The 26,922-nt window shown below is 36.1% G+C and overlaps 1 protein-coding gene across 1 annotated transcript in view; it reads right to left on the bottom strand.

The window, feature by feature from the left end:
* LOC149779481 (uncharacterized) overlaps positions 1-26,922 on the bottom strand; it is a 101,084-nt gene that overhangs the window by 52,572 nt on the left and 21,590 nt on the right. Inside the window, exon 3 of the mRNA XM_089940172.1 lies at positions 4,366-6,035. Within this exon, the coding sequence (XP_089796298.1) occupies positions 4,366-5,854 (1,489 nt within the window). The 5' untranslated portion in view covers positions 5,855-6,035. The remainder of the gene's footprint in view (positions 1-4,365; positions 6,036-26,922) is intronic.

The following is a 26,922-nucleotide window of genomic DNA, read 5'->3' as shown; positions in this document are numbered from 1 at the left end:
ATGTTCAAAATGGAGGACTGAAGTGCTACAAGCGCAAACAGATTGGTTTAAACTGACAAGCGTTTACTTGATTTTTGCCACCTGTAAATAAGTTAGCTGTTTCCAGTTCTAATTAGTGCGTGGAAACATTAGGAGTTTCCATTTAACCCAGCATCGTGTCGAATTTCGTCAAGATAATACTTTAATCTTCCAATCATTGAACCATTGTAGTCGATCTCGAAATCTCGATCCCAGATTTTTTAATCGATAGCCAACAAAATTCTCATTCGGATCTCATTACTGATCGATTAACTGTCGTGTGTCCGTGCGAAGTCAACAACAATTCCAGGTTGCATCCAAATCCAACGTAAACACAAATGAGATATTCGCATTATGGTCCCTCGAAGGCCCCGATCGAAACGAGCAAAGACGTCAATGTGATATTCAAGTGTGCAGGACTACACCTCGCCAACTGTCAACAAGTTCATAAACCTGTTGAGGGTCACACGTGTGGGAAACCGGTCTACCAGCCCTTTCCCTGAAGGTCATTGATGCCTAAGAGTTCAAAGTTCTTCACTCAGTCTGGCAACGTCTTTACCCATTATGGGTTCTGGTAGATATGGGGGCTGGTCTCAGATGGAAGTTGAAATAGGGATTCAGGTGAACGTTCTGATGGGTATCCGGTTTGTACCTATGTCTTTCTCGTTTTAGTTTGGGGCTTTTGTTAAAATAGAATAACTTTTATAGATAATGTATGAGGTTTATTAGAGGGAATAGGTTTAGGTTTGATTTTGGGTTTTGCTTTTGCTTTCAATACTTCTTCAAGTTTTCTTCGCTCGAAAACAGCTTCATAGGTTGAGAAAAGTTTTACGCGTGGAGATTAACGTTTAAGCGGGATTTCGGTCAGGGTTCGCGTTCAAGTTCGAGTTCAATTCGTACGAGGGTCTAGGTTAGCTTAAGGATCCAGTTGGGGATTCCTATAATGGTACTGGGTCAGACGGATCATGCCGACTGTGGATTTGATTTCTCGGTTCCATTACTGCTTCTATAAATCTTGGCCACATTTTCTCGCCGTCTTCAACATTTTCCTCAACAGATTAATTAATGTTTTTGAAAAGATTGCGCTCCTTACCGCTTGATTGTTTTATTCTAGTGAACTCCCCGAAAACACACCTGATCAAACATTGTTCATCTCTGCCTCAGCTCCGTGATACGAGCAACACAAGCTCTCTGCAGCCGTTGGGTCTGTGAAGAGTGGTACTTTATGGGATTTTTTTTGCAAACTCCACTGGCGACCATCACTTGTTCCTCGGTCTCGCAGTGAGAACTTCCTGAGTGGCCTGTAGTGATTGAAGCATATCTTTGACACGTAATTCGCTGACACTTATATAATCGTGGAGATGTTCCAGGTGTTCGCGGGAAGCTTTGCGGAGTTGGACAGAATAATCTGTTATGGCATCACTGGCAGGTTTCGTCATTATATATGTTTATAGTGATCATTAAATTGCTTCACAAGTTCGCATTCAACCCCACGCGACGCTGGTTTGGTCCACCATCACGAAACCATACGTGTCCCGAGTGACCTCTGCGAACATATTCTGACACTCATCCCACGAAGTGTTGGCGGCACACAAGAATGAATGTTTGCGGACATGCGCGTCAACACCACGAAATATGATCAACATCTTGCAGATTGTTGCGGATCACCTTAATCACGTGTGCGTATCGTTGGATCATGTAAATTACGACTGTATTCTTGTACCAAACCTGGAAAAATATTCTCGAGGGATTGTCTTGCCAGTCAAGCATCATATCATTGTACACAAAAAGATTGTTTTCGGAGTCAAGGTCGTCAATGGTAGGGGCTTTATTGATCGAGGAATAGAACTGAACGATGCACGAGGAGGACGCAAACAAGAGGCTAACCTCCTTTGTTCCACTACCAGCTATCACACTAGCTTGCAACAAAAATCTCTTGTAAGTTTGTAACCAAAAGTGCTAAGCAACTTGTCACGTCCGCACATGTTGGCATTTGGTGTTTGTGCTTCATCGCAAAGCATATCATGGTAATCATCAGACTGGGCTAGCTGCGCTGCTTCGGTGTCGTTGTAGATTTATATGTATGTCCTCTGTAGGTCAGTGAGTATGGATGACATCTGTATTTATATACAGAAGTTTCCTTTTCTCTGTCTTTGCAGTACATTTTGCTGTCTGACTCAGTGAACTTCAAAAGGCCATAATGTAATGACTAACCGTTTCAAGTGACTCCTGTCCACATTGGTTTCATTAAACGAACGCCATTGAACACTGTAAGACCTAAGTACTTAATATAGGGTTTAGAAATACATCGTATAGTCTTTCTGCTACCAATTCATTGTTACTGTCCATTTCCAAGATAAAATTTTACTTGTATCCCTTTCAAAAAGGGGACAAAATTATAAAACTTTGGATTGGCGTATTTTCTACTATTTTCAAAATAGATTTCATTTGCATAACATCGTAAGGAAACAGACCAGGCTCTGTAATCTAAATAAATATCTACGGTAAATTATCTGAAAGGACTGGGTCGTCTCCTTAAGGAAAACCAAATTAAACAAGAATATTGTATATTATCCTTAGATGCATTGTTTCGGTTTCATCCAACCTTTTACCCAACATCTGTAAGTGTGCATAGGTAATCAAGCTATTTTAAAACATTAGATTTATCATGAAATATGTATTTGAATTAATAAGTAGACATTATCTTTATGCTAAAAGCATTCATAATTCTAGACTAGTCTATGCTTTCTTTAATATCCATATCATGTAAAAGAATAAAAACTAATATAGCAAGTCCGAGAACAAAACACAATGATGTAAACTGCCACTGAGGATGTAGATAAAATTCAGCCTTGTATAAGAATGAAACATAGAAAAGTGTTTAATTTTAAATGGCTTTTGGGCGGTGTAGATGTTGTCATATACTAACATCACTATGAATGTTAAAGATACTTGTTAATTGTTATGCATTTTGAACTAAAGATTACAGAAATAATTAAGTGAAATTCGATTGTGTTTGTCTTAGCTGTATAACACAAATGACGATCATATCATCTCTACAAAATATTTATTGCTATTCATATTAGAAATGTAAAAGAATGTTTGCCCTATCTTAAACCAGAAAATACGTTTTAATATGCAGATTACAATATGTTTACTTTGCTTTCAAATAAAATAGTTTTTTTCACAGAAGGTCTAATATATTAGGCAGTCTTGTATTCAAAGTAACACTAATAATGTTCTATTATTTTTGCTAAGATATATCCATCTATCAACCTGACATAAATGACCAGAAAAAGTTCATTGCCACAAACAGACCATCGTTCTGAACTAATTTAGCATAAGACAGAATTATAAGGTTCCGTGTTTCGACAGATATGGCAAGGGTTTCTCATTATAAACTTTCAAGATGCAACAATGTCAAATGCAATGGTTCCTGGAGCATTAGTTTCTTTGAAATAGTTATTGAGCATCTAAATATACGTCTCCATCAATTGATACTTTTGCAGTTGGATTTCCTCTAAAGTGTACAACAAAATATACAAATCATTTCGGCAGATGACCAAGCAAACATTATGCGATCATTCACGTAATTCGACATTTGACGTTGTGAGAAGCCTAAATTCAAACTATTGAATCAAATACTCTTTTACCAAACAATATTGATATTTCATGCATTTGCATCTGTTAATAATATCAAATATATATAATATCTCATGTATCTGGAGGTATCAATGGCCAAATCGCTAGCATGTGAACAGGATTGGCTGTTACGTTTTCTGAACAAACTGTTTGTGGAGCTACCCTTCAGTGCTAAAGATAATAATTGCGCTACCAACCAACAAAAATTAACATTGGAAAACGTTTGCTATTCGAACACGAATGAATAAGATGTACTACAATGGAAGCGAAAACGCTTTTCAATATTAAATGATAACGAAATATATGTATATGTATGTTAAAATCAGTCAAATCAAGCTTCCAGTAGGTTCGTTTATAAATATTGATGTCCATCTATTATTTCTTCCTCTGGTTGTCTTTATTTACTGCCACATATCTAAAACAAGTATATCCATCTATCTATTTATCTGACTGGGCTTTATATTTCCCAGTATATTTCAATCAGTCTCTCAAGCATATATACATTTCTGCAAACCTACCCATATATTTATACACGATATATACTGAAAGCGTAATGCTGAAATCAGGATCACACTTGCGATACAACCACTGTTCTTGAGTCTTGCTTGTAGTTTCCGTAGTGGGATGTTACTATTGATTATAACGGAGTATTATATTTTGATTTCAGTTTCAAATAATAAGCTAAGATTCATTAGGTAAATTTACCTTGCCTTCTTCTAGATAAATTATTTTCCGCCGTCTGGAGGGATTGCAAAATGTCTATATACATGTACGTCTCTGGAGTTAGCTGGTTCAAGATATCTTTCCTGCACCACGTTATAAATTCCTGCTTTAATTTGGATTCTCTGTGTGGCTCAAGCGGATGATCTTTCATCTGGTCAATTTCCATTGATATTTTCTTGTTGAAGTTGTCTCCGCATTGAGATACAATCTTGCGTAGCAACATTAATAGTTCTTTCCACAATTTGTCGAAGTTGTCACTTGAAATTTTAACCTGTACTGTGTGGTCAACAATGTTATTTCTATATGCTCTTAGACGCAGTATGTCAGCACTTATTGATGTGTCCAATTTATGTGGATGTTCATCCCGATCTGGTGGCGGGGAATGCACGAAGTTGCCATTTATCAAGACGGCTATGAGGAGATTAAAGTCAAATTCACTTAGATTTGAACATCTAGAAATGTCGTTCAATTTAGAACGCTCTATAGTTGATAGTCCTGGAAGTTTAGTGGAAGTACGCAAAAAGTCTTCGAATTTCTTTTCCTTAAAGGAGGGGAACTTTTCAAGCTCCTTACACAAGCTTTGGGACAAACTTAAAATGGCCGTAGAATCGCCATCCTGTATCTTCTTCTCATATCTGTCAAATACATTATGCAGATCATCGTCCCACGTATCACAAAAAATATCAACCTGTGATTGTAAATTCTCATTGTTGATGTTTATTTTAAAATCATTGAGAAATCTGATTAATATATGGCCTTGTGGAGAACACTGAGCTTCTCGAAGTCCTAAGGTTATTAGAGTATCACATTCTTCTTTGAACCCCAGTAAGATCTTGCGGCACTTCATTTTCCAAATGTTTAGTTCTTTGTTGAAATTATGTAGAAGTTGTTGAAACTCAGTGCTTGATGGTTTGTATAATGATGTTAACGTGTGTCTACAACGAGATAGAAATTCGTCATTTTTTTCAATTTCTAAGAGGAGGTCAGTTTGGGCAATTTGCAGATGACAGTGAAAAGTATCATCCCATTTTTTAAGAACTGTCCATACTGAATCCAGCTTTTCAATTTCCTGTTCAATTTGTGATAAACAATAGTTTAAGATAATATTGTCACTGCTTGAAACAGAATTTAAACATTTGTTATCGACATCGTGTTTCCATTCTTTGAGCCTGTCTATCTGCTCCATCACTGTCATCCGTTGACCATGGGTTGTACTCCAAGAATCGAGCAGCTCATCGAGAATCTTCTCACTGGGATTGTCCGAACCATTGAGGATTCGATTTAAATTATCTGCAAGTATTTTCATGTAATTAATATCACATGGATTATGCACATTATTCATCCAAAATCGAGAATATTTTGTAAAAATCTTAGTTAAAATTTCTAGTTGAAGAAATTGTCGAAGTACCTCTCCTCCTTTGTGAATGATCGTTTGTACTAAGCGACACCAATTTGCGCTTTCTTCATCCATGTTCTTATACCACAAGTCGCTGTCAGAGCAAATTTAGAGACACTGTTTTCACTTTTTGTACGTTTCAGATATGTCATTAAGATGTATTTCAGTAACGTTAATACATCAGAAATAGGACAATTCTTTTCCAAAACATTCTAGAAAGGGAAATCAATTCTGTCTTGAAGACACTGACCGAAATCTGCAAAAAAAAAATGTGAGCATTATATTTATTGTTTGATTATGTGTATTTTGAGAAATCAACAGAAACGGAAGTACTATCCCTCAACAGTAGTTGCCTTTGAAAAGCAATGTAATCAGACGTACTATTTCTAAAGTTAATAACATACGATAATAACGTATTATTTCTTTTTCACGGATCTCAAAATAAAAATATAAATAAATTTTGAATTGAAATTGGTTTTCTACTAAATATTCTTACTAGGGTATCGATGCAAGCATCAGATGTATATGACTTTGATATAACGTAAGACGTTTCCAAAACAAAAAGAAAATACAGTAAAATTGTAATATACACATAATACTTAAGGAATACATCAGGAAGTAAAATATGTGATGAAATGCATTTCAAATGCACAAGAAAACGCCAGACACTCTGATGTGAACCCTCATTTTATACAACCTGCACTATGCAGAAGAAGCGATGTATAATCATTTGAGAGGCAAGGGTATTTTCTACACACGTGTGCTGATGAAAAGATTTACCTTTGTAGAGTTGGCTTTGAAAAGAATCAATGAACTTATTTACAAACGAATAATGGACATTTTTTAAAATTTGAGCGTATGGAGATTAAATCATTATTATCTGTTTTATTTCTATAATTCTTTAATTAATTATTTGGGACTTAATTCACAATTATGTAAGTGCCTTCAATGTTTTCGTTTTGTATTCCATGGAAATAAATTGTTTATTGAGTTTTACAAAACATGGACTCAGTTTCAGCAACCATAAAATATTGATGTGACGTTAATGTTATACAGTAAAAACTATGTCTAATGTACTACCTCAGAAATCTTTTGACCTAAATGCCATATATGATTTAATTGTATACCAATATCTGACACGGAGGAGTACTTACGTTTTTGTTACTACGATCGAAACAGATAAACGTCGTACATAAATATCAGGCAATATGTATACTAATAGAAAAGGAAAATAAAATAAAATATGCTGAGTTAAAACAATTAGTAATTGAGAATGATATTTTAATGTTACACGAGCCAGTAAAGAAACTTTGATTCTTAATGGCAGGTATACATCGGAAGCATGCCAGCAAATGAAAAATGAACTAATAATTATTTTGATAGTAATGTACATATATTTCTAATTATTTCTCAGCTATAAAACTGAAGGTGTACAGGATACATGAGACATATTTTTAGTGAATGCAATCAGAGTAAAAATACAATTTAGTGAAGGGAAAGAATTTTACAATACGGTTAATTAATTATTGTAAAAAATCATCTCGTATATCTCAACTCACTCAAATAAGAAAAGAGACGTTAGTGAGAGTTTGAATAGAATTCTAAAGACCAAAATGTGAAGTATTACACTGGAAAGAAGATCAGAGAACTGCTGGATGTACCGTTTAAGCTAATTGATGGTTAAAAGATACAGCAAGTCATTTCACGTTTCAATATGTATGTTCTGATTGTAGCTAGGAAATATATATATATATATATATATATATATATATATATATATATATATATATATATATATATATATATATATATATATATATATATATATGTATGTATGTATGTATGTATGTATATATATATATATATATATATATATATATATATATATATATGTATGTATATATATATGTATGTATATATGTATGTATATATGTATGTATATATATATATATATATATATATATATATATATATATATATATATATATATATATATATATATATATATGTATATATATATATATACTCACTCATATATATATATGTATATATATATATATATTGGTATACTTCAGAACTGATACCTTCAAACTGGCAGGATTTCCATGTATCACAGTATATCTTGAAAACTTTACTTATATAATTTTATGAATGTAATATTTAAAATTAGGCAATATATAATACGCGACCCAGATGTCTAAAACACATAAGATTTAAATGTGGAAAATACGAGCATTTTTCTTAATATTTCAAAAATGATAACATAGGGAAAAATAAAGATATTTAATGGTAAACATTATCTGTTAGAAAGAATATGACGATGCTTTTATCAGTTGGTGGCCACTTGAAAAGCTGTGCAATATAAATCAAGAACAGCGAAATTCATGTGTTCACTGATAACTCCTAAGTTTAACAACGCAAATGAATCATAATGAAGGATACCTATTTTGAATTTTTGTACTAAATTATTCCCTTGTAACAGTCTCATAATTTGTTGGCATTGTAACATACTTTTCTGTGGAGGCACAGAATCAATTATCATTGATAGTGGAAAGGACTGGATACTTGTACTCAGTCATTTATAAACAAGTACATGTCAAAGGGTATATCTGACCGTCCACTCCGAGCCCACTACTTCACCCACTTCCAATTATCCATGCAAAATGTTGCTAGCGAAAGTTTACCCACCCACTTCCACCCACCCATTTCTCGCATGGTTCTCATTACACGCTAAACGTTGGCATTCACAATTCCCTCGCCGGACTCCCAGGGGACAAAAGGGGAAAGAACATATGCCCCATGTATGCCATGGAGCAAAATATATTGTGCATCACTTACTTTAATGACAGAAATACATTTATTTATCCATACTTTGGTAAGCTGTCACACACTTAGAAAACTGTCACGTTTGTGACTGTTTTAATGCTGGTCGTGTTTGCATCCATAAACACAGAGACACATAACAGTTTCTCCAACACAATACAATGGCACACTGATATTTTCAGATGAGATATATCGTGCCCCTCATGTGAGCATTTAGTCAACAATGCTACACTGCATAGTGTGATGAAACAAGTATGAATTAGTATGCTATATAGTAGGATTATGGTCATGCAGCATGGAAATAAATAATATGTATGGTTAAAGCTTAGAGTAAAAATCAAAACTGTTTATGGAGTAACACTAGTGACAAAATGACAATTCATATGAAGGCTTTTTTATTGTTATACCGCATTGGATGATGGAGGTGCACTGAAGCATCAGGGAGGGTGAACAGACCAATTTTGGAGCAAGTCTTCTTTGAAAATAAAGCTTCATACTAAAAAACTGAAAATACAAGGTCATTAACGTCAAACCGAAGCCTCTAACCGACCGAGATTTTCTCTAATTGGGTTAGCTCATTTTGTTACTTTATATATGTCGCTTGTGTTGTCAAATTTGTATGTGTGTTCGTTTACCAACCCGGACACTCATTATTGGTCGTCACCCTCCTTGCCGCTGTAGTGTGGTGTAATTAAATAATTATTATATCAATAATGGAGAGCGACTAGAGGTAATTAAAAATACACTTCAGTCCGTGACTCTGTCAGGCAAAAATTACAAGCGCGTCAGGAGTCTCAGGTGGAATTTGCAGAAGGTACATAACAGGTCTTTAAACTAATTGTCGAACCAACAAAGAAAATTGTCACAGCAACAGAGGCGGCTCAAAAAGCTTTGAAACATTACCTATTGATATTGTTGGTCGTCTTCAAGCAGTTCAACCACCACCCCAGCAAACTCCTCAATCACAACCTGAAGTTCAACCAACTCCAAAAGTTAGAACTAACATATTAGATAAATTTACGCCGGAAGGTATTGCCGCTATCCATGACCCAGATCAATTAATTAATATTGCCGCGTCTGGATATCGTGATAGAGATAAGTATGTAAAACCCGAATAGGTTAAAACACTAAAAGCTGCCAATTCGGTCAAGGATGTATATCGCCTCGTTACTGATCCTCCGTAAAACATATCTGAGGAAGATATTAATACTTTCATTATTTTTAACCAGACAGTAAATGAATATACTAAACAAATAAGAAAGAAAGGATACAAAAAGATGAAAAAATGAAGTTGCAACTTAAACTAAAAAAAACGGATATTACGCTCAGCAACAGGTAAGACAAAATGCAGACAAAACAATACGTATAGGTCCTAGCCTCAGCGCCACTAGAAGTGGTATTGCCACTCAAGGAAATGGTGTTATTTCCCCATGCCCCAATAACGTCCTCGCCGGTGTTGATATAGAAATTCTGATTGGCGGAAAACGAGCCGGTAATAATTCCCCAGAAATCATTAATGAAACGGCTGATATTTGTCAACGATTATTTACAGGCGGTATCATGGACATTAATGTTTATCGGTCTCTCAATGATGAAATCGTTGATGATTATCACAGTGAGTGAGGGTATGAAAAATTAGATCAGTGACAACTCGGATGCAGGAGATCGTGGGTTCGATCTCCGGCCGAGTCATACCAAAGACTTACAAAAATGGTACTAACAGCTGCCTCGCTTGACGCTCAGCATCACGAGGTTAGTGTTAGGACTGGTCGGCCTGGTGTCAGGATAATGTGACTGGGTGGGACATCACGCTACATGTCTGCGACATGATGCCCCAGTGCTAGACATAACTAAAATCTGCCACACTGCAGATATCGTAGAGACATGACTGAAAAATTGTTAAAGCTACGTTAAAAACCAAAATCACATCACACACATACACAGATCAGTGACAAGAAAGTAAGATGATCATACATAATGCTCAACATTGACCTGTAATGGTCAGGGTGATAAATTCGCGATTACCAACATTTAAGGTTACCTACGGTGATGGACTCGGTGATGTTGTTCAGGGTCTATTTATAACGATACCCCTAAAAGTGAATCCGATTGCAAAAACAATTTTCAATGAAAACTATTGACGTTGTTCGCGATAAAGGTATTGGTGCTGATGGTGATGTTGCTAGTAAAGCATTTGCAGCAATCAAGGATAGACTAGCAGCCAGTAAAATTACCCAGCACTGAAGTTATGCCTGCAAATGTTAGTAAAATAATAAATCAATCTGCGAATCAAAATCTAGCAGAGTTGGCTGGTATACCCCTGTCAGAAAAAGAAAAAAATAGAACTGGTAGTGTGATAGCAGGAAGTGATATTTGTGTTAGGCGATAACACATATAATAAAATGTTCAAACGTGTATCTGATCCAGCATTTGACATGGATGCACCAGTTCTCAAGGATGAATCTGTGCGTTATTACCAAGATTATTCTTATGAAGCACGAGAAGTAAACCAACGTGGACGAATAGAACTAAATTCAGGATACAATTTCTTGCCCGTTGAGGCATTCATTTAAGTTTAGGGTAGATTTCTAAACAACGATGGTAATCCTTATGATGATGCACAGGGTGGGTTTGTTGATAACGAAATTATGGCATTATTTAACAGTGCACGATATATTATTGATGGTCGGGAAATTGAGGTTTGTTATAATGATGTTGATGTTGCTACGACGATATAGGGGTTATCCGGATACAGCGAAGATAATTCGCGGTATGCTGGTATGTCAGTGATGTTTGCAAACGATACTGTTAATCGCGCTGATGGCAGACCTTATACTTTTCGGCACCCCAAAAGGTTACTGCTGAAGCTGACGAGGCTGATGTTGAAAGTCTATTCTTATTAAATGCAAATTGTAATCTGTGATTCGCAGCAGGTAAAACTCAAATGGATGCTCAGGGAAGATTTAGTTGTGCAAATACCACTGTCACATATCTTTGGTTTCTGCAGAAATGTTAACAAGTTATCTTCGTGGCAAAACATACAGTTATTCTCGTTCGAAAATCCACGGATGACGATGCTATCTGACACAGTGAAGGAGTTGATGGTCCTGCAACCGTGGCACTTCATGGAATGTGATGCTGACAAAACTTTTTTTGTGGATGCCAGTAATGTCATCATCACTCGCTGAAGAACAACGGCAGCTCTCTTTTATGGACAGCAGAGTCAAATCAACGCTATCATGGTTGACAATGACTACATACTCGATCACGAGTACAACTGTTGGCACATTTGCATGGCAGACCGCATCATAGCAGGGAGTTTCAGCATGTATTTATAGCTTTTCAAGATATCTGACTACGGGATTTTCAAATACGAAATCATAAGTTATTTGACCCACGTGGGGTTAATGAAGTTTCTTTGAGGATAAATGGACATCAAGAACCGTCTGAAGAAGTGATACTGGATTTTGAAAATAATCACGTTGCACGTGCTTATCATCATTTGATGACATTCATGGGGTGTGATCTGAATGTGAATTCTGGTTTGCAATTATCTAAGCGGGATTTCTCGACGTTGTATCCGAGCTACTACTTCTCGCTGGAACATCTAGATTTGTTTAGTCAGTCAGTTATTGACATACATTTCGAGTTCGAGTAAATGCAATACCAGCTAATGTTACCGATTATAAAGCAATCGCTGTCATACTCTCAGACAAAACAATGCTACTTAAAGGTGTTGGTGGAAGAATGAGAGTCATTGATGCCCCTAGTGGAAAACATGTAAATGTTTTCCAAACATGCAATTAAATCGCTCATGATATTATAATGTCATATCATCGTGTTAGCATTACTCTGACTCCTGGTCAGATAAAAAAGCTACAATCGAAATCAGCGAATAAATGTGGAACAATAATAACATTAAAAACAAGAACAGGTGATCGACATAGACTATCACTGACGGAACGTCAACTCAGGCACTTCAATGACTCCAAACAATCAAAGACCGGTGTTAGACCTTATCTTTTGCGGGTGCTATTAAAGAAGCAATCAAGACGGGTGGTATATTTCCACTTCTTGCATCTATACCAGCGTTAATAGCCGCTGAAGCCTCAACTGTTGCAGATGCAGCTGCACTTAGTGCTGTTGGAACTGCTTCTGGCATGGCACTAAAGAAAGCAACAGGTCACGGAATAAAAACTTCTAAAAAGAGGGAAAGGGTCTAAGACTACCCGGCACTCCCCACTCGTGGTACGGAAAAGGTCTGAGACTTCCCGGGACACTTCGTTAGATGCAAAGCGTCTCCTTCCTAAGTCAAATTTGATTTAATTGATGCTGCTAAAAAATTAAACATGAAAAACTTCAGAGGTGTTTTTATCGTGACCAATTACCCAAACAACCAAACCATGTTGAAACCGGTATTATTAATCTCGACGAACGTTCTGGAAAAGGTACTCATTGGGCTGCATACGCGATTGATCCACATGGAGTTGTTTAATTTGATTTGTATGGGTTGGCGCCACGGAAAGAATTTTTAAAATATGTCGGCGGACTTCAAAACACTCCCGTCTGATATTCAACATTACCAACACAGACACTAACCGCTCCGCCAATATGTGGTCGTGAAGTAATTGCTGTACTCGACGCTGTGTCAAGGTCCCAGATATCGTCAGAGACACCACCTTATAAAGGCGTGCATGAGTATACAAGTAGGCGGTATAGCCGTCCACCGTCGTTTTAAACTGATCTTAAAGTATAATGGTAGGTAATTACGGAAGATCTTCTCAGAAGGACAACTTATCTAAGTATGCAACTCTTGACGAGGTCAACGATGAACTCTCTGATCTTTTGAGTCTTGCAAATGTAGACCAAAATGAAGTTGTCTTTTTTTTCAGGATAAACAAGGACGAATAAAGACGAGAAATATCCCGTTGACATATATTATTCTACGGGTTCCAGATGCGACCGAAGATAACTTAGCTGTTTGCTAAAAACGGTCAAATTAACAAATCGGAGGAATCCGTCTTAACACTCAAGGAAGAGATTACTGGACGCAACAGAAGAATTGGAGATATTATGTACGGTGATCTCAATATGAGTGAAAATACAATTATTAATGTGAGAGAACCAAAATCAGATGATGATATGGTAACAAAAAGATACATAGACAGCAGCAACAACACGAACAGAAGTGAGATCAATGATCGTTTCCTAACCGCAGGTGATACAATGACAAGTTCTATCAATATGACTAGTAATAAAATTACTGGTCTTGGAGAACCAGAATCATGCGATGACGCTGCAACGAAGACATACGTCGATGATAGCAGCATTCCGATGATGAACTCGTTAATGACAATCAGTGATGGAATGACCACATTTAAATCTGAATACTCTAATCATGTACAATCGTTTATAAATTTTCGCAAAACAATAAACAGAATTGTTGATGATTTCTTTGCAAAGCCAACATTTATCGGTATCAAATTCTCTGACATCAAAAAGATCACCGACAGTGTAATATATACAGTAGCGTCTGGATCAGCATTATGGATACCACTTTATAAATCCATCAAACATCGCGCTGAGGTGACCAGTAAACACAGGTTCTCAGTACTCGGTACTACGTTATTTACGATATCTACCACAATTTCACTCCGCTATCCACTCATTGGATCCTCTAGATATATGTTAGTGATGTTGGAGCAAAACGTCGAGGAAAAATCTGTTGTGGAACCCGAAGAAACAAATTTCGATTTGTTGTATTATTGGTGTCTTGAATTAATCACTAAACTACCACCTACTTAAAAAATAATGAACTCCCCAATCGACGTTCAACATTACAGATATAATCAAGTATGTGAGTGGCAAACCAAACTGAAAAATATCGTTGACGAATATACAGCAAATGTAAAACAATATTGCAGACGTGTATTTGTCATTGGCTTAAGTGTGCATTCTGCGTCCGCTGTTATCGCTGAAAAAGGTTTATTGCTATCAACAATAACAATGACATCGCCAGCAGTTGTAACAATTTGTGTTTCAGCTGCAACAATTGCTGGTATTTTTAATATCATCACCAAAAAAATATCTGCATATACAAATAGAAAATTGCATGATCGATAACGAAATTATGGCATTATAAATAATGTCGTCATCGTAAGAATCACAGGAAAAGAATCTAAAACAGGTATTACTGTTCACGAACCAACATTATCAGATAGAAATAAACTTTCTAGAATTCGCCGTCGATATATATTCTTCATCGATCCGAAGTGTATTAGAATAGCCTAAGATACCACCTGTTTATCAAGGACCACCAGAACCTCAACGTGTCGATTTCTCCACGAACAAGAAAATATTTCTGAAATTTCCAGAGTATCGAAAGAAAGAACCATGGAAGTTTATCGAACCACGGAAAGGTGCGAACGGTAATATAATTTCTGACGAATTTTTTTTATTATGCTGCGTCTCATGGCACAAAACTTCCTAATTAGGAAAAACATTATATATGATGTTGATTTCAAAACCAGTCAGCCATTTATCGATGCAAAATTTATCAAATCATTTTCTGACAATATTAAACTTGCGCATGCACGTGTATTTGATGACCAACGAAATTTATTTTCTAGTGTCGCACAATACTAGAATAACGACGTAAAACAAGAGATCATTGAAACGATACAAGATCTAAACCAGGTTGCATCAGGCCTAAAGTATGTCAACTGGATTATCACTGAATCAGTAATTTTCCACCAAGAACTATTTTTCGGTTTCGGATACCCTACATGCAAACTAAAACAATTATGTTTCAATCATTATAAAATAACCGAGGCAGAATTTCAAAACTTTGTAATACCAGAATTTAATACTGATGAACTAAAGAAAACTGTTAATGATATTATTGATGAAAACGTTCCTAAAATCGTTGCCACATGGAGAAAAATATTCTCAAATATAACAATGATCCATACGGTGAAGATCGTCACATTTCAATAGGAATTGTCAATATAACATTAACAATAGCAGTCAGTCTTGCATGTGATGCAATTGATGGCAGCTTTCAAACAGATCTTGAAAAATCCAGTCAGGCTCAACAGGGAAATATTTGTATACATTCACACCTCAAGCACCCCCTTGATTTTGTATCGTGTTAGAACCCGTTAATCTGGTTTATCTGCGATGTCATAATCCGCTATTAGCCAGGATACATTTCAAGCTTACTGACCAAACCAGACACTGGCGTGATTTGTGACATGAAATTTTGAATATAAATTTGTTTGTAAGATCATAAAAGGGTCAAGGAAAGTAAAACATAATCTGATTCTCATAAAAATAAATATGATAATTAGAATAAAAGTAAAAATCTTATTCTTCATTGATTATCGATTTTACTGGTGCAAATGTTACTCAAAATAGCGAAAATCTAAGTGAAAAAAATTGTATAATAATAATTTCATAAAAAGTCTTACAGATTTGTAACATAAATTTTTTAAACTGATTCTTCTCCAGATTTCATATTTCTGAATAAAAATAAATCTGAAATGAATTATTCTGTTGAGTTGTTACTACAGTCACTAGTGACAGCACTTTCACTTTCACAATTGTCACTGTTTTCATTTTCGTGATCAGACATAATCTTTTTCAATTGTCTTACACGCGCATTAATAATCTGTTTTGTTTCGTATTCGTGAGTTAACTTAGATCTAACTTTTTCAATCGCGTATGCGAGTGATACGAATTGTTCAACTTATGTATCTTTGACTGTCGCTTAGGATTGTAACATAGATTGTTGAATCAGCCTAATGAATCTGTATTCTGCTGGTAGTGTATATCTACCTTCAAATTTTCGTTGTTGTAATGATTCAGTATCACAAATAATTTTTTCAGGATTAAGTTTATCAGATATTTTTATACCGATATGTTGTACTTTTTGAATTGCAGAAATAATAACATTAATATTTTCAAAATTCATTATATAATAAATACAAATTTAAAACAAAAATAAAATATTTACACAACATTAATAATACAACACCCATATGAACTCCTAGATAACCAAATGATATTCTAGCAAGTCCAGAGGGCAATATATTTACAATCTTAGATCTGAGGACGGCACATTCCCAGTAATTTTCCGTTGTCGCCAAAATGGACCAGAGTGTGAGAAAATCACGCATTGTACGAGTCTAGTAATTTTCCATTCAGGTTAGAATGGATAGTGACCAGTGCCAGTACTTTTCCAGTGAGCTTATAATAGACAGTAACCAGTGCCAGTAGTTTTCCTTTGAGCTTATTATAATGGTATCCATGCATAAATCAACATTGATCGGTGTATATCCTTTACCACCTTTTTCCCGGACCCGATTACAAAATGTGGCCTTGTGAACCCTAGATTACCAAACGATATGCTAGCAAGTCCAGAATATATATATATATATATATATATATATATATATATATATATATATATATATATATATATATATATATATATATATATATATATATATATATATACCCCTGACTTGCGGAGGCGAGCTCTAGTTCATCCGACAGAAACTCTTATTACGAGTATTCGTGGCGCCAAGAAAGAATTTCGCGGTGATGGTGCATCTCATGTGTGGTCAACATTCAGAATCATGCGCAACACCGAAGGTGTTATCGATGCTACAATGAGTGACCAACGAGCGACAATGAAAGATATTTTTAGAGTAATATTTATTGCAGTGACAGATACCGCGGAAGACGATACTTGGATTATCTGTGACAAACGTGACCCTATCCTTCTTCACAATGGAAATATTGTTACATTAAATAAAAATTCCAAACCAGTAATGTTGACTGGTATTGACAAACCGTATTATGAACAAGCGTATCATGTGACTGCAGATATTTATGCAATATATCCGACAAATGAAAATCCTAATACTGGCGATCTCATGCCGATGAGATTTTCTGAAATGAATTGCGTTGCAGAACGTGTAATGGAACATTTTACAAATTCAACGCGTGGAAATAAACTAGCAGATCTACGACGTGAAACATATAAACAAACGGGCTGACTCAGTCAAAGATAAAGGAGCAACAATAAATGATGTTGCTTAGTTAGAAAAATGCTAAAATTCCCAATAATGGTAAAAACAATAATAGGAGAAGTATTATACGAACCGAAATAGTTATCGAAAGGAGCTTCGATAAATATCGGTGATCATATTGCGCATGCTTGTACTTCTGCTATAACAATATTTCCAAGAGGTAGAACCGTTAGTTTTTACCAAGGAGATATATATGATTTTATTAACGAAATAAGTAAGAATGATCCTGTATCATTGTGGTTATTTCAGAGTTCTGAAGAAAATTAAGACGAATTAATTAAACTTGATGGAAGTATCTGTATCAAAGAAAACAAATTTGATCAGTTTGTAAGACCTGATGGTGAGATATATCTTCTATTTCTTCATACGAAAATGAAGATCTTGCGTCGACGATCATCAGTCGCGGCTCATTTTGGTACAGAGAAAAATTCATGGAAACCAACTCGGTTTGATTTTCTCGATGATACAATATCATGTTGTGTCGAATACGGACACGGTGGATTATGGAACACCAGATACGATTATAAGGATGTTATCTCGGTTGATATAGTTGCAAATTATCCCGGAAGTTTTCTCGGGATGGGTGAATGTTCGGAATATTTTAAGCGACTTGGACATCCAACTTACGAGATGACCAGAGTATCGATAACTGGACCTTACGCAGGTTTTGATATAACGGGATTTGCACGAATTACTTTATTCAAGTTTGCCGAAGGTCTTCATCCGATTGTCGCTGTTTGGTTTGGAAAACATTTTAGCGAACGCGGTTGGGCTCCAATAGTTTTATTACGATACCTGCTTGATGTAAAAATATTAATATCGTTGGTTGTAAGCGAAGTAATTATATCATATCGTCCGCAGAAACAATTTTGGTTACCGCCACAAAATAAATATTCTGAAGATGAAAATCCTGATATAACTGATTTTGAGAATAAAATCGCAAAAGATCTTGGCAGAAAATTAGTTGGTAAATTTACTCAGTGAGGATCATAAGATCATAAACGACATTTTATAAGATTAATTATTGATGATGCTGAACTCGATTTTATAATTACTGATACAACAGAGAGAAACACATTTATAAGTCGAAGTAATGTTAACTTATCGGACGAAACTAAATTAGGTACAATTGTGAGCTACATTGATGGTGAGTCACCGCAGTTTACTCATTTAAGATCTTCAGTATTCGCGTACGTATCGATAACTTTATTACCGATGATAAATATATTTCTGATACAGCGATTAGAGTTGCCACAGATTCATTTTATATCAATAACAAATATACAGGATTGCTAGAACAATTACATATAGGCACTGATGCGTCATGGGGCGAATGGAGAATAAAACAAGAAAAGATACTTAGTTATTCTGAATCTGCCGACGTTGAAATCAAGGATATTTATTCCAAAAATAATCAAATATCAAAATTGTCATCTGCACGATCGGTATATGATCCTGTGACCAGACATAAGACTGTTTATCTTAATGGACAGTGAGATTCTGGTAAAACAACACGTGTGATCGAATTATTTCGTGGACTTGATATAATTGTGTTAACCCCTACACATAGGCTTGCCAGACAAATGAAAGAGCGAGGAGTTAAATCTCATATTTAGCATAGCTTTCTCCGATGGAAGGGAGATACATTGCCTCCTGAACGAATGGGTGAAAAATATATTCCAAAGATTATTATCTGGGATTAAATATGTACAATGTCGCTGGACATATTAAAAATATTTCTTGATTGGTTGTTGACAAAAAAATACTGATGTTATCATGTGTGGCGATTTTGGTCAACCACGCCTTTTGTTGGATCATCCCCACATCAGTGGCTGTAAAAGTTCGTCGTATTAAAAAAAAAATAACTGATGGTCATAGAGCGCTTGATCCAGAATTAAAAGAGCTTAAGAAATTAATCAGATAAAATTCAGTGTGAAATAATGCGTGAGATAATTTCAGAAACTCCTATGAATGATTTTTGGAATATGTGGAGACCAGATGATTTGATAGTTGTAAGTAGAAAGATAGTTCGTGATACACTTCAACAACAATTATTTCTATTACATAAAGTAAATTCAAATCTGCCTGTACCATTGTGTTATCGACCAGCAGATACGCGACGGCAAAATATCGACGTTGAAATTCCAGGCTGAGGTAGTAAACAAAATCTTGTGTTAAATTAGAAGAAGAATATATCAGCTGCGGATGGTTATCATAAACCTCACATAAAATATAATCAAACTGCTAGGAATGGAGATGATATAGTAAGAATAAAATAACTGGTTATAAACAATGTGACAAAAAAAAATAATAAACACGACTTTGATCTCGATGCTGAATTTACCATGACTCTGAAACAACAACAGAATAATCATTGTGCGAGCTGTGACACAGTAATGTTGTGGCAATATTCATATAATAACCCAAGACAGTTTACCGTAGACAGAATTAATAGCAGTCTTGGTCACACACGCGAAAATGTGATGCTGACCTGTCTTGAGGGTAATCAACGTCGAGGAGCCAGTTCACAAAAGTGAATGCGGTGGTAATTGTGTGTCTTCAGGAATTACTTGTAATTGTTCACGTTCAAATCCACGCTAAGGAATAGTTGAATCTAATATATAGATTGCAGGTCTACCCATGGATCTTACCACGATGGAAATGTTATGTGCCGTCACACTCCAAATATGATCAGATGCTCTTGTTTTTATTACCTCATTCATGTTCACCAGGTTCATATAAATATCTTACAGTCACATTACCTAGTACTGGTTGTTTTGAGAAGGAGTCATGTCGTTGTAATGGTATGTTTTTTGTGATTGCACTGATGGGTTTCATAGAAATTGCACGAGTAATTTCATTTTTTAACGCAGCTATTACACTTGGTAGTCTTGCAACCCATTCACGAGATCTCTTGTCTTTCTGAATTATTTCCTTCCATACTGATATCCAAACAAACGCTCAGCAAGTGTTCGATTAAATCGTTCAACAATTGCCTGATCGCGATGAATTGCGGTATGTCCTCGTCTGATTTTGACGTTACGTTTTTTCATCAGAGATGATACTGCACCAAGATATTCCTTGCCAGGATCAACCTCCTGTAGCAACTGTGGCCACTGTAGACCACCTTGTGGTCCGGATCCTCGTTGATAAGTTCGTCCAAACGCAGATGCGACTTCAGTTCCTGTTTTAGTTGATAGTGGTTCTGCTTCTTTATACCTACTTGCAACGTCAACGAGTCAGAGCGTATTTGTATGTGCGCCATTAACGTCTACCAATTTTAATGGTATCATGCGGTAAAAGCAAAATATCTGCTTGATGAACTTTTTTGGGAGCGCTGACATCAAACTGTGCGTACTGAATTTTTTTAGGTGGTGGTAGATACATTTGCCATATTGCCTGTCGTCTTAACCAATTTGCAGCAACATAACGTGTGACATTTGCTGCATCAGCGAATTTTCTAATCGCTGCTCTACCCCTTCAAGATCCTCTTGGGCTACTATAAATCAATTCCATATTAATAATAATAATCGGTTGATTAATTACCGACCCCTATCACTAGTTTACCTTTCATCGCAGATTTTACTATGAAGCTCGCAAGTTTTTCTCTGAAAGATTCATTTTTTGTGGAATTTAACGAGTGAATCAACTTCACGTCTGCATTATGTCGTTGTTTTAATTCCTTATTTTTATACACTACATCATGAACGTGACATGTTTGATCAATCGCATTTATTAGATGCTCTCCAGGTCTTGGTTGATCTCGCTCGTCAAGTCGGATATCAAGTCGGGTTCCAGGACAATATTATTTATATCCAGGAAGATGTTTTTCTCCTGGGTAGTTACGCCATGGAGCTCCTGGTCATTTTCCTAATGAAGCAGCGATATCACCTCCTGTCTTCACACGAGACGAAATAAATTTGTATTTTTTGTACCACATTTTATACACTTGCCTGTATGTGCACGCTTTTTATTTTTATTTAATTATTGTTGTTAATCCACTGGTGGGGGTGGATGCTCTGCATCGAACACAATATAAATCCATAGTATTTATTGTATTTGCACAACAGGGATACCACTGATTTCTCAGCGATACGAAAGCAAGATGCAGTCAAGCATCACCCAGCGCTACCAAATTCTATCAGAGCAATTATGATGCTATGATGTGCTCAAAGATTTTAATGAAAATGCAAAATTTGTGGACGAGGATGGTAATGATATTGATTTTATCTCCGATATTGATGAAGTCCCATATGTAGATGACCTCGGTGGATTTATTAACAATATATTAGTATACGATGATGTGATGCTGGACAAACAATCAAATCCAGCTCGGATATTTTCTCGAGGCAGACACAAAAACACGGATGTTATATATGTTACTCAGCGATATGCACAAATACCTAAAGTGATCAGAGATAACTGCAATATGTTTAGTTGTTTTTAATGGAGTCGATACATATACTCTGCGAAACATTCACCAGTCTTGGTGTTCAGGGGATATGGATGTGATTAAGTTCAAAAACTTCTTTTCACATGCGCAAGCTACCTCACACGGATTTATCACAATAAATTTACATGGTTATCGGTCGCGTTATCGCGTAGGTCTTGATGAAATTTTCCGTTAAGAGACAGCAGCAGGGAGGGTGACAACCAAGAATGAGTGTCCGGGTGGGTAAACAAACACGCATACAAATTTGAAAATACAAGCGAAAAAGATAAAGTCACAAAATGAGCTAACCCGGTTAGACAAAATCTCGGTTAGTTAGAGGCCTCAGTTTGACGTTATTGACCTTGTATTTTCATTTTTTTTTAAGTATGAAGCTTTGTTTTCAAAGAAGACTGACTTCAGAATTGGTCTGTTTACATTCCCTGCTGCTACTGGTGATATGCCTTGAGTCAGTAAGCTCCGTGGACCAATGTATGCAGCTTATAATGGATAACCAAAGAGCTCTCGTGTCAAAATATTGCGGGCTCTGACTCTTCTGTGCTCTATGCGTCCTTCTTTTGAGACTTGGTTAATTGTTTTGGGGCGAATGCATTTGCACCGTATTTGTCAAGTTCATCTTGGACAAGCGTTAACTTTTCTCTCCTGTAGTGTCTTTAAGATGTCTACGCCAATGTGGTTTTCTATATACTACAGTACTCGACTCTCCGTATGACTCGTCACAAACAGGAATGACTTGTATGATGTCTTTTTCGTCACGAATATTCCCTGTTGTGTCTAACTGATTGAGATTGAGATAATGTCGCTAGACGTTCATAAAAGCTGGGCACGTATTTGTACCACTCCGTAAAACCCGATTAATGTGAACCCAAAGATGGGATCGATGGAGTTAAGATGAAACTTATAGTTTAGGTTCAGTGATCATAATGGTGAACCGCCACGTCAGCTCGTTCTAGTCCGTACTCATTCCGGGAACAGCATATTGCATTACTTCCTGTATCCATGCTATATTAACCGTCGGGAATGTTGACGTCTACCGTCAGGGTTTTAGAGGTCTGAGGTCACAGCAAATATGTTATCACCAAGCGCAGGCGAGACATTTTACAATCATGGGCTGAGAGAAATCTCTCTGAGCCCTAATGGGGTACCTGGGTAAGTGCGTATCACCTGGTATAGGACCAGCGGACCAGCTTTAGGACTAGTCAACACGACATACACTAGCATAACGACGTATTGATTATTTTGTCACAAGCATTTCGCTTCAGTAGTGGTGCTAAATATGGCGTCGGCGGTGTCAATAATGCTGCCGAGAGATCATGCATCCACGAATTATTGCTCAAACCCAACGTGTTCGTGTGAAAGGGTGTTTCGTTCCAATTCAGTTATATCGATAAAATCGATAAGAAAGTCCAACAATACGTCAAACTAATGGAGGTTGTGGACCTCTGGTATACCTTTAACAAGGGAGTAACCAAGGAGATGTGGTTGTGGCAAACTCAGCAGTACGGCATTGAAATCGTGTAAATTTTTTACCAATTGGATGATTACTAGCAGCTGCGAAAGATACTCAACCAGATGCGGTGCACCCCTCTGATCCTGACAGAGTGAAGTGCGTTTGACAAACGTATGAGCACATTTGCAACGACTGTGTTTGGTATGAATAATAACTGAAACTGGTGGCAGAAAGAAAGAGAAAACAAAGACAAAAATAATTAGAAAGCTGCAACTAAATCTTCCATCTCATCACATATAAAGCACAATTTCATAACAATTCTCACAAGAAAAGAAAGCACCTTAAACATGGCATCTATTCTTATTATTCTTAATTCACGGAAATTAAGGAAATGACTAAATACATCCTTTATCCGTCTACAACTAAAATAAGAGCTTAAAATAATAGAATGACAAAATGTAATTATGACTGTAACTAAACGGTTACAATAATCGTTTAAAAGGATCTTTAAACGATTACAGAATTTTGCAAGTTTCTAAAATATAATGCCATACCAAACTTAAAAACATGATACACAGAAACCAAGAGACTTTATTTCCGTGAATATCTAGCTAATCACATTTTTAAAAGATGTCAGTGACCAATAGAACTGAAAACAACAACAAAATAAAATTTGTATCTTATACATATTTCTTAAAATTTTGTCAACATAAATCATTAGACGTCATTTTATCAAGTTTATTGTTTAACCTCTCATGCACATACATATGAACCCATAAGTAGAAGACGATACAAATGATTGACTTTATGGATAAAGATACATACATTAATGTTCAAAAACGGAAAACATGTTTCTGAGGAATCAGTTTTTATACTCCCTATATAATAGTCTATCTTGTGCTGAAAAAAGGCGTTAAACCCTACAACAACAATTAATCTATTTTAGCTTTTATATATGTGCTTATGCTACGAATATGCATGATCATCTACTGTTATTCTTCTTTCTCCCTGGACCGCTCCGGTGACCTAGTGGTTAGAACGTCCGCATCGGATGCGGGATATCAAACCTCGGCTGAGTCATACCAAAGACTTGTATTAAAAAAATGTTTAACAGCTGCCTCGCTAGGCGCTCAACATTAAGAGGTTAGTGTTAGGACAGGTCGGCCTGTTGTTAGGATAATGTGATTGTGATGGGACATCCTGCTACATGTCTGCGGCATGTTCCCCAGTGCTAGACATCACTATAAACTGCCACACTGCAAACGTCGAAGCGAATATGACTGAAAAATTGTTAAAGCTACGTTACAAATCCAAATCACACACACACACACTTCTTGCTCCAGACATAACACCCTGGTGCATTTTAGTATTTAAGTCAGTTTCTCTGGCGTAGCTTTCACACGAGATATGCACCTAGGTAATTACATACATCTTGGCAAGTACAATACCATCATTTTAAAACCATATCATTGGGTTTGAAATTTCACGCTTCAGTGAATTTGCTTACGTTTTGTGGTAAAGGCAGTTTCAAGGTCCAGAGTCAGGGCCGTAGCGAGCGATAACGGGCCCTGGGGTAAGAACCGCCCGGGCCTCTCCTACTTCATGTTCAAACTCAATTTTTCTTTCCTAAAAGTAAAAAGTGCAGTTCGGCCCGGACCCACTTTCGGGCCCAGGAGCGGCGAATATATCCCCGATTGCCCCCCCCCCCTCCCCCGCCACCTTGTCGGCCCTGTCCCTGTCATCGGACCTAGTAGTGCAAATCACAATATTTATGTGTCATTCAATTTTAGAAAAACCACTCAAAACCAAAACTAGGAGTTTGGGCAGTTTAAAGACATCGGAACTGGCAAAAGCTCGATTGGCCATGTTGTTTAACCTATTTTGCGTTATGAGATGGCATGAATCAATTCCCCTTCCCTCCCTCTCCCCCCACCCCCCGCAAACAGTTACTTTAACGAGGTTAAATTTGTCTTATAGACGCTTGATCATAATAACAAGAACATAAATTGTATCTTGCATGCAATAATCAACCCCGATATTATCTTGACAATGATCACCAAAATTTATTCTACGTTGGTAAATGCATTGTGCTTAACATGCACATTCGTATATCGACCAAATAATCATACAAGAAAGAAATTGGTTAATTAGTTTTATTAATTCAAACACAAGAATATCAAACACGAAATATAATTAATCGCTGTCCATATTAAATAATGTTCTGGTAGAGTATCGCATTATTTCTTATGGGTAACATCCAATGATTCATCTGCTTACTAGTTACAATAGCATGACATGGCTACTTGTATTTCACCACATTTCCAAAACCTTCCACATCGATAATGATCATATCTTATAGTCTAGGTATTATATTTATCATCACACAATGTTTTTAGTGAATAGTGAAAAACTGATTATTATGGCTTGCTAAAATTGTTTTATTTACCGCATGTCATCGTGATTTCAACGCCATCGTTTCAATAAGGAAAATGTGACCTAAGTTACACGCTTCATTAGACTTTGATTAAGATTAGTCCGTATATTCGTTTTTCAGACATTGCTAGTCCAAGATCATACAACATAGTATTTAGAAAAATCTTCGTGAGTAAAACACTATCGTACGAATAATCAGTCCCAGCGACATAAACTTAACTTTTGAATAATATTGGTAAATTGTTTACATTGATCTTTTATTGGGCATTATTGGTCGCAGATGCACAGAACTCGGTGTGTCGGCGCATCTTAATGAGAACACCATCTCATTAAATGTGGGTCACTTTGACTTAAACTTCATGCCACAATGACCTTAATAAATTATGCGAATAGTGTGAATTTCTCATAAATATGTTGCTGCAGACACAAAAACAAATATGGCAGTGCAATCTTTTATTAACCATTTATTTGGAGGTAAGACAATAGGAATACTTAAGTTATCTTCTTCGCCTGTTAATATATCTGAGCCATGGGTTTCCTAACCTTGTCAAACTGTCCTCCCCAAATTGAAATGATTCAAAATCGTCAATACAACTTTATCGTAACTCTTAAAATGCGAGCATATTTTGCAAAATATTAGATTTAAATAGATGGGCTTTTTGTACTTTTTTAAAGACGCTGATCTGACGTTTCTAAGGGAAATTTTTGATAATTTTCCTAAGTTTTATAAATTCCTCAAAAGTTTTGAAAATGATTTTTTGTTCATTTTTATTTTAAACTTGTGCATCAAACAAAACCAAAATAAAATATACTTTCTTTTCCTCTTTCCTTCCTCTGTTAAAGTTATATATATATATATATATATATATATATATATATATATATATATATA

The sequence above is a fragment of the Sinohyriopsis cumingii genome, chromosome 17, assembly GCF_028554795.1.
Source record: "Sinohyriopsis cumingii isolate HCF-2022 chromosome 17, ASM2855479v2, whole genome shotgun sequence".
NCBI classification, from domain to species: Eukaryota; Metazoa; Mollusca; class Bivalvia; order Unionida; family Unionidae; genus Sinohyriopsis; species Sinohyriopsis cumingii.
This window is presented reverse-complemented; position numbering and strand designations above follow the sequence as displayed.